Source organism: Lytechinus variegatus, chromosome 11 (genome assembly GCF_018143015.1).
Source record: "Lytechinus variegatus isolate NC3 chromosome 11, Lvar_3.0, whole genome shotgun sequence".
Lineage (NCBI taxonomy): Eukaryota > Metazoa > Echinodermata > Echinoidea > Temnopleuroida > Toxopneustidae > Lytechinus > Lytechinus variegatus.
The window spans coordinates 28,508,395-28,518,828 of NC_054750.1; the positions used below are offsets into that span (position 1 = coordinate 28,508,395).

Here is a 10,434-nt window from a genome sequence, read left to right on the forward strand (position 1 = left end):
TAAGATTCAAATATTAAAAGAAAAATAAAAAAAATAATGAAAATATCACGCATTCCTAGTAAAGTGCAAGTTCAATATCTAGAGTAGATATGAAGTTACCCTTTTTAAATTTTCGTTGGTCCAGAGTAGAAAAAAGAAAAAAAATATCACTTTAGAAATGAAGATTTTTTATGGTATCATTAAAATAACGCCAACACTTGGAATTATTTCCTACTAAAACGTATGTCTATTAATTTGCCCGTATAATATATCTAAAACTGGGGGGGGGGGGGGTGGAAGTCCATTGTAGACCTTAAGGCATACAGTTAGTTTTGTTTTACTCCTGTTTTCGTTATGCTTTTTTTATTGTCAACTCTTCAAAATAATTGTTTTATTCAAAAGAAAATGTTAAAGTAAAAAGAAATCTTAAAAAATATAGGTTTATGTGATATACCTCTCCACTGTATGGACTTTCTTTTTCAAGAATAACCTGAATATGAATCGATTGAGTGAAGTAATGGTTTTGGTTGCCTTGTTAATATGAATACGTCAAATCTGCACGCATACATGCATTTAAACATGATCTTATCAAAGAAAGTCTATACTTTGATCGCACCTTTAACATGTTTAAGAATATGGTGGCTCGTCAAACCTGGTACCGGTACATACAACCACGCCAACCAACCCCAAACCGAAGCCCCCTATCAAGAAGCGACCTGCACCATATCAGCCTATAGCAGTCAGCAGTCTGGGAAAGGAAATAAGAGCTAAAAGGATGTCACACGAAGAATTCGAGAAGGAATTTAAGGTATTAAAACTAATTGCTTGGAAATCCAAGATCTGTGTAAAAAAAATATTAACGTATATCAATGCCAGAAACACACCTTGAATATAGAAGTAAACAAAAGAGACAAAGTCAGCAAGTGTCAGAGCAAGTAAGGCCTTCAAAGCTTCGATTACTTTTCACAAATCAGTAATATGCACATCCAGCATGTAAATGTAGGCCTCGATTTTATTTCACATGAATGATTCCAATGCTTTTCTTGCTTTTTATTCACATTAGCTTATCAGATTTTCATTTTTAAGCCACCGACCTCTGTCGGCGATTTCCGGAGGCATTATGTTTCGACCCATCGTTCCTTCCCTCTCGTTATCGTTCTCGTTAGTGTTGACGGGTCAACTTCAAACTTGGTCCAAGTACATCTATCAGAGTCTCAAAGTCGAAACTAAAATTTCACCGAGGTCATTGTACATTAAAAGTCCTGTTTTCGGGGAAATTTAGAACCATTTGTGGAATCATTTTTGTTTGTTCAATACCTGGTTAATGTATCCATATTTGAATGAAGTTGATATAGTTAGATATTAGGACATGAGGTCAAAGTTGAAAGAAGTCCTTAAACCCAGCATCGTTCTCGCAAGAATTGCGGAACCGTTTTAACGTGTTTAAGGTATCATCTTCTATCTGAGTTCATGTGTGCAAATGGGAGGAATAGTGAGATCTTGGTGACATAGTGCCAAAGGTCATAATGGTCATTATACACCTTGGTATATCCCATTCCCGAGTTGAGGGTCCAGCTCTGTAATCTTAAATTTTTATTCATGAGGTCTAAGGTCACATTGATAACAATATACCTAAAAATATCGAATTTGTGAGTGATTTCAAAATTGACTTATGCATGCATATGTGACTTATAATGATAACTTGTCAGATGTAGGAGTCAAGAATTATAGGGTCAAAGGTCGTAGATAGAGTTCCTTACATTCGTGACAATATTTGTCGTGATAACCAAATATCCGAATGGGCCACAAACTTGATTCCCGCTTACATAATTATGGGAGTGACAATGATTTGTTTCATTGTGCTGCCACAAGGTCAAATGTCATAGAGACCATATTTTTGTTGAAAATTTTAGATCTTAGAACTGGGATGTCATATATTCCTGATTGTGGCAACGTTGGAGCATGTAAGTACATTATCCCTTGGATGGAGGCGTAAATTCCCACTGGGCGCAGTCTGTGGAGAAAGTCGTTATTTTCATGCTAACTTGTTGATGTTTCCCGTTTTTTCCCCCACTTGTTCAGGCCTTGGTGAATAGAAGTGATGAGGGATGCATCGGAAGTAATCCAGAGAATAAAGCAAAGAACAGATACAAGAATATCATTACTTGTGAGTTACGTTTACTTGATTTGATATTTCTACTCTTGCTTACATGCTCAGTTCTTTCCAAGTCGTATCAATAATGAACTCCTCTGAATTGGTTTCACGGCCAGGAAAATTAATGAATAGGCAAAATCTTACACTGCAAAAACTCAACTCTGGTGTTGAATTAACACCGGCCCGCAATTTATATATGTCCACACCAGACAAGTACGTGTTAAACAACACCAGTTTCATTTTTTGTCTAACACCAGATAGGTGTTTATTTAACACCAATTGGTATTAAAACAGCATCCGTTTGATTCCAACTGGTGTTGTTTCAATCCTTCTCTGGTGTGGACATATATAGATTCTGGGCTGATTTTAAATCAACACCCAAGTTTTTGCAGTGTAATGACAAATGTATTTTTGTTCTCTTTGTGTCTTCTGTCTTGTATTTTTCCCGACCAAATATGTATTATGTCTATGAATGAATTGGAGAATATAAAGTGGCTTAGTTGGTATAATATCAAATACGTATATATACATATAAATTATATCAAATACATAAAATACTCAATGTTTCTTATTGGTAAGACTTTCACGTCTGTCACTCCTGGAGTAAGGGGAATGGTCTTCTTGCACTGCATTTTTGATAATTCTGTCTTGAGGAAGCTAAATCACATTTCATGTGGCAGTTTAATAAGCTATTGATCAATAAAGAAATAAACGTCAAACGACGGGTTTAATCTACAAATATAAGATTTTAGCCTGATTAGTGAAAATTGACCGGGAAACTTGGCAGCACTTTCATTTTTCAATGGTCAATGTCCCCATGAATGTCACAGATTACAGTCATCTCAAACTCACTCATTTATTTTCCAGATGATGAACACCGAGTGAAACTCAACAGGTTGCCGACCGAACCGGGAGCGGATTACATTAACGCTACTTTCATTGATGTAAATGTACTTTATCATTTATCGAATAGATGATTTGAACAGATCAAGTGAAATCGGACTAAAAAAACAGGACACTGAAATTTTGATCAAAATCGGACAAATGATGACAAAAATTATGAAATTTTTAACTTTTGGAGTATACCGAAGAAATAGTTTGAAGTATGCCTTCGTGAATATGCAATGAGCAAGCTGGTGACGTCATATGCCCACTAATTTCTTCGCATTTCATTACCAGTATATAAAACATTTATTGAAATTTTGTCCTTAAGAAAAAAACATGGATTGCAGCTGTATTTAATGTGTAAGGTAATAAATTGCTACAACCTATTAATAACAAAAATGATTTTTTAAATTATTATTTCTGTTACCAGAGAGACATATTACACACACGTATGAAAATGTATTTAAAAAAATTGAACTGTCTCAAAATAGTCTCATTCCCGATACTGATCAAGACATTAAAGAAAATTTATACCAAACTTAGCACCATATCTTCCGTTTTTATTGTATCAAAATGTATATAAAGACTTGGGGACAATCCATATATGCCGCATTGAAAGAGGACCCTAAATGCAATATTGAACTCTTCGTCGGACAGCTCTACTGGAAGATATGTATTACCAGTGAAGATACATGTAACAGCGGATCGTCTCATCAGATATTTGAAAAAAGACAATATTGTAAATATTTTGACATTGGTTTAATTTTTTTTCTACTGCAGGGTTACAAAAAGGAAAATGCTTTCATTGCCACGCAAGGTGAGATAAATTATTATAACAAGACAGAGGAAAAATGATAGGCCTATATAGCCGCTTATACTCTGTAACTTGACTTGAATTGGTAATGATACTAATCAAAATTAAAGATGAAGGTGAATCAGGACATTTTTTTTTGACGTCAAAAATATACACATGACATCACCTTGTGATATGATTATTAAGAACACTTAACATGTGTCTATTAGGAGACAATGATTAAGTTATGGAATCTCATAATTTGAACATGGTTTTGTAAAACATTCAAAATAAAATTCAGCTAATACTAAGGGATGTCTACTATTATGACTATGGGTAGTGCTAATGATATCTGTCGTAGATTTTTACAATACTTCTATTTTCAATTTAGATTTTTGATTTAGTTCGATTTAATTAATTCTATTTATTTTCGTATATTTTGTTTGACGTTTGTTTCACATAAAAGAAAGCAACAATAAAACATCATATACAATTACTGACAAATGAAAAGTAAACATGATTAATCCGTCCAGAAATAAAGTAACCTAAAATTAAAGTCAAAGAAATATCATGGGACCTATATAGAAAAAAAGTAAGCTTGTAGGACTACGGGTCCGCTGAAATAAATTGAGAGTAATGAATAGTGGAAAACGAATAACATTTTATGACCTTGAATAAATCATTTTAATTTTCATTGAGATAAAAAAAGAAAGAAGGAAAAACAAGAGAGAGAAAAATAGCATGTGGAGTATACAGTGTTGTACTTTCTTTGTTACCTATGAATTGAAATACTGCCTATTTGTCAAATAATTAAAAAAGTCTAATTTTCATGGATATATATAAAGTACATGCCGCTCTGTTAGATATTATTAATATTTTCATTTCAGAGTGTAGTATATACTATATCAAGGAAAGGTGAAGTGTGATGTACTGATCTGATGATACATATTCTAGAATCGAAAATACTGTATGGAATTATTCGAAAAGTTAACATTTGAGATTTTTATAATTCGAATTCGGGAATTTAAAATGTGAAATAAGGAAAGTTTGAACTTTTTATTGCGAAATTCAATATTTGACTTTGCATGCAACTTTAATAAAAAAATGTCTAAAATGTGACATCAGAAAATACTGATTTGAAAAATTTGATGTTTTAATTTTGGCATTTGATATTCCAAATGCGAAGTTTGAAATCATATTTTTGTTGTCATTATCATTATTTCTTCCAATAATAATAATAATCATCTTATTTTTTGTTCTTAATGCCCATGCAGGACCAAATAATACCACTCTGAATGATTTCTGGCAGATGGTTTATGAGCAGAGGACCGCGACAATTGTCATGCTGACGAACCTGCAAGAGAATAACAAGGCAAGTATCATGGTTCAGATACCCAATGCATTAAATACAAAATACAACAAATTTGACTAGTGGATTTTTTTTTGGGGGGGATTCATAAATCATAATGTAAAATTGAATGAAGAATTGAATGAAAATGACCTGTTGAATAAGCACTCATGGAATGTAAAGACAATTTGAAATGTTTCGCGAATATTGCCTGTGTAGCAGAAGCGAGATAAAGGGACCGCCTTTTCCTTCGTCTGCAACATCAAATTCAAATCTACAGTTCATCTTTTTATTCAAATAAACTTTGTTTGGGTGGACTTGTCCTTTAATTATAACTCCCAACTTAGACTGTGGGATGGTCGCTAAAATTGTGACTTTCCGTGGGCAAAATTGTGGGGCGGCAAATACAACCACGGTTCATGGACATGATAATATGTAAAATATTATGAGTGAATACATGCACAATGTTGCCATCGGTAAATTTTGCTCCTGACCTCAAAATTAAAATAATAATATGCAAAATCGTACCATTGATTCGACTGGAAATTCCGCCATTCACCCCGTGTGTTAAGGACTTCCGTGAACGCGCGCAAGCGTGCACAATGCATGTAACCTCGTTCGCGTTTTATTTTTTTTATTCGCTGTACATGATATACGTTATAATACAGAATGTACGATGGCGGATAAGATGTCGTCGTCTTCGTCGTGTTTTGACAGCGAAAATGACGATTTATCACAAGCAAATATATGCTACATGCACGTCTTACCCAAGGAAAGAGGGCCAGTAAATTCCTTTCAAGTAAAGAGCTAGAACAAATTTAAGCCTTTGCTGCATTCGTTGATGTGACTACCTGGGACTTCAGAATAAAAATAGCTATTCGTGCAGCAGAGAAGTTTGCGATTGACTTGCATGCAGCCCGGCCCCGGGAGTCCAGCCCGACGTCCGACCAGCATTTCAGCAAGATCCGAATGGATCAAAATAAATATAGATGTTCGATGTAGGCCTACCGCGTTTACATCTTGCCCAGAGCCAGGTCAAACATCGTTCGTATATCACCAGCATTGAGCAGTCAAGCGATCGAAGGTAATTTGTTTTCACTTTGTGCTCTTGCATTTCACTCTCTGCAAAAGTGAAGCGGTGCAAACTTTGATGATTTTTGTATAGGTCTACATCTAGATTTCTTAATTGAGTCGATGAATAATGTTACTCATGACTTACTTCGTCTTCTATTCATAGGCTTGTAAATGTGGCGGTGAAGTAAGTCATGACATGAGTCACATTATGTATCGATTCAATTAAGAAATCATCAAAGCTTGTACTGCTTCACTTTTGCAGAGAATGAAATGCAAAAGCACAAAGTGAAACAATTTTGGCATGGACAAAGATCGCTATAACAAGGATCACCATCTCAAAATCGTCCTCTGTATCTTTTTCACCTTCGATAGCTTGATTGTTGGAATGCTGGTGATACGAACGATGTTTGACCTGGCTCTGAGCAAGATGTAACGCGTTACATCTATAACGTTAGTTTGATCCATTCGGATCTTGCTGCAATGCTGGTCGGGCTGGGCAGGAGCGTAACGGGTCGGTGGCCATGCAGGAGGGGCAAGAGCAAAAAAATCTCCGGTCTTATCAGGGGCAGATCCATGATTTTCCAAAAGGGGGCTAATTTTTCAGAGGAAAGTTTCGACCAGCCCCCCCCCCCAAAAAAAGTTTTTCAACCAATTGACAAGCAAAAAAAAATAAAGGTTTTCACCCACAAATGAAGTATATTTCGTACACGAAAAAAAGGGTCTTCAATTTCAAAAGAGGGGGCACACCTTTGTTTTAATGGCATATTTACATTACAAATTTTAGTATTTTGCTTCTCAAAAGGGGGGGGGGGGGCAGGCGATGGCGTCATGAGGCAACATTTTGAGGGGCGATATGGTGTATCGGGTAAAAAAAACAATGCGAGTGAGCAAAAAATTATACATTTTTATTACAAAAATCCAGATTTTGACATGTTAAAGAAGATAGCATATTTTTCATCCTTCTCTCTTTCCTTTTCCTTTTTTTTCTTGGTCTGTACGCCACGGTAAACAAGATTTATTTATGATTTTGCATGCTTATTTAAAAAAAAATAAAATCACCTTTTCATGACAATCTATCTGTTCTTCTTTCTTTCCTTTTCCAGTTCCTCTTTTTCCCCTTTCCCTTTCATTCTCCCCCTTTTCTTTTTTCCCCTTTAAGTTCCCGGTGAACTCCGCCAGGGGGATAGCTTGCCCCCTGCACTGTTAAGCCACTGCGGCTCCCTGGGATGGGCCGGGTTGCATGCAAGTCAATCGCAAACTTCTCTGTTGCACGAAAGCTATTTTTATTCTGAAGTCCCAGGTAGTCTACAAATGCAGCAAAGGCTTAAATTTGTTTTAGCTCTTTACTTGAAAGGAATTTACTGGCCCTCTTTCCTTGGGTAAGACGTGCATGTAGCATATATTTGCTAGTGATAAATCGTCATTTTCGCTGTCAAAACACGACGAAGACGACGACATCTTATCCGCCATCGTATATTCTGTATATAACGTATATCATGTACAGCGAATAAAAAAAAATAAAACGCGAACGAGGTTACATGCATTGTGCACGCTTGCGCGCGTTCACGGAAGTCCTTAACACACGGGGTGAATGGCGGAATTTCCAGTCGAGTCAATGGTACGATTTTGCATATTATTATTTTAATTTTGAGGTCAGGAGCAGAATTTACAGATGGCAACATTGTGCATGTATTCACTCATAATATTTTACATATTATCATGTCCAAGAACCGTGGTTGTATTTGCCGCCCCACGGAAATGAAAAACTAGAGACATTTTCCTTGTCCATCCCACAGTCTAACTCAACCACAGACACATGCACCACAACATAGCTCATAACTTCCGGAAGCAGATTTTCTTCTGGATTTCGTGTATGTTTTCCTCCGGGGGGGGGGGCACTTACATTGACGAGTGGATACCATGCGCGACCAAAAAAACACGTAAAAAGAATGTCTTTTTCGCGATAGGGCACGTTACGTACGTGATAAGGGTGTAAAAAAAATGATAATGAAAAAGGGTATCTATTTCGCTAGGAAAATTACGTGTTTAGGGTCGAATTTGCGGGGATGACAAAACAAAATTTAAATGTTTTATAAAGGATGTCCTTTATAAAACAGATCGGACTCTAAACACGAAGTGTTTAGAGTCCGATTTGCGCGAGGTGTAGAAGGTGGGGTCGTACTAAACCAAATAAGGTAAAGCCGACGACCGAAGGACCCGTAACAATAAAACATTCCTGTACTTGTTTAGGGGTTCATTTCAGGGAATATTTGCCAAGAGTATCGTTTTGTTTCCAATACTTGTTAAGGGTAGGGTTTCACACGCCAATACTTGTTAAGGGGTGCATTTTCAGAATATGGAAATTACGTGTTTAGGGTGCTTTTCGAGACCCCATGGTCGCGCATGGTATCCACTCGTGAATGGAAGTGGCCCCCGGGGTTTTCCTGAATAATCCACCAGCTAACTTTATCACTTGCTCCTTATTATTTGTGTTCTTTCATACAGCAAAAATGTACTCAATACTGGCCTGCCCCTGGGGAGCCTAAACGATATGGTGAACTGGAAGTCTTTGCGAGAGAAGTAAAAGAGGAGGGAAGTTATGTGCTCCGGATATTAGACGTTGGGAAGGTTTGTGTACGCTCAGAGTAGAACCAGGCGGGGGGGGGGGGGGGCACTCATGGACTGACGTGGTACCCATACGTGTCGAAAATAACACCGAATGCGAACACGGGTTAGGAGAAATTGTATCGTTTGCATTGCTGTACTGAAAAATAATAAATTTGGCCAATATAGTCATATAAGAATGACAACCATCATGTGATGGCTTGCTCTTGTCATAGACGAACTGTTTGGCAGATCAACTTGAACTTGGAACATTCGAAATATATCTGACGTGGATTTGGCATATTAGATATTCTATTCTGAAGTCATTTTTTGTATTTCATTTAAACATACTGCATTGGTTGACATGATTCCCCAAAACTGCCGTTACTAATTATCCAAAGTGATTATGGATTCAGATCGTTGCGGTTTTTTTTCTTTCGCAGCCTGGAAGAACATCCCACAGAGTCTCCCAGTACCACTACACCATATGGCCCGATATGGATGTCCCAGAAAGCTCCCAACCGCTTCTTGACTTCAGGGATATAGTAAAGAGTTCCAACCCCGCAGGAGCTGGGCCCATCATAGTCCACTGCAGGTAAGATTGATTTTAAATGAGGGAAGCTTTATATACAGGCGTATATATAGGCAAACAACAATAATGACAACAAAATGTTTGCAGTACTGTGCCTGACCGACCCTAATAAAACCCGCCAACTTGACAAGGTTTTTTTGTTTTATTTAATTTAGTGTTTAAGAGTCAGATTATATGTGCCGACTTCAGTAATTTTCGCAATCCTTATTTTTATTTCTTATCCATTTTTTAACCAAAACAAATAAAAGTCATAATGACAAAGATTTGGTTGGTGCTCTTTCTGGAACATTTTGGAACAACAGTGGATCTTGACATTAAGAATCCTATAAGGAATAAAGCATTCCTGATAGTATTACATTTCTCCTTTGTCACTTCACTGTTTGTGCACTGAAAAAGAAGCATCCAATTCCAAAGACGCGTTGCCATACTGCAAAGATGACAATGGCGTACATCCGGCTCTAAAACAGCAACATTTTGAAAGGGTTTCATCGCCAACAGTCGAGGTTTAGAAGTAAAAGTACCTGTAAAATTTGCTCCATTTAAATCTATGATTTTATTTCTACGGCAATTTACTAAAAATTATTTTTGAAATGGTTTTATTCCTTATATGCTGAAGCAGACATACGTACATACGTATATAATATACACTGTACTGTACAACCAAATTTGCTAGGTCAGATGAAAATATGTGAACCAAACGCATCACAGAATGGAGACCATGGCTAGGATCACGAAATCGGGGTAGACAAAAGTTGAGATGGCGTGACGAGTTCGCAAAATTCATTGGCATAAATTGTATTGCACATTGGATCAGCACAAGACAAGCACCTGTGGCACCAACTTGACGAGGCCTTCGCCTTGCAGTGGGCTGAACATGGCTGATATGATGATGATGACCAAACTTATATATAAACATATTTTGTACATGCATTGCATTGATTGATATTTCAAATGCAGAAATGAAAAAAAAATCTTCTTTTTTTCCTGAACATAACTAGTGCCGG

The 10,434-nt window shown here is 36.7% G+C and overlaps 1 protein-coding gene across 2 annotated transcripts in view; it reads left to right on the plus strand.

Moving 5' to 3' along the window:
• The window catches only part of LOC121423731 (receptor-type tyrosine-protein phosphatase kappa-like), a 79,810-nt gene that overhangs the window by 48,317 nt on the left and 21,059 nt on the right, over window positions 1-10,434 (plus strand). For both annotated transcript variants that reach the window (XM_041619189.1, XM_041619188.1), the window contains 8 exons: window positions 612-787; window positions 2,062-2,146; window positions 3,002-3,078; window positions 3,800-3,836; window positions 5,087-5,184; window positions 8,740-8,862; window positions 9,282-9,433; window positions 10,429-10,434. The exon at window positions 10,429-10,434 is cut by the window's right edge and continues 130 nt beyond it. In XM_041619189.1, coding sequence (XP_041475123.1) covers window positions 612-787; window positions 2,062-2,146; window positions 3,002-3,078; window positions 3,800-3,836; window positions 5,087-5,184; window positions 8,740-8,862; window positions 9,282-9,433; window positions 10,429-10,434 — 754 coding nt within the window. The remainder of the gene's footprint in view (window positions 1-611; window positions 788-2,061; window positions 2,147-3,001; window positions 3,079-3,799; window positions 3,837-5,086; window positions 5,185-8,739; window positions 8,863-9,281; window positions 9,434-10,428) is intronic.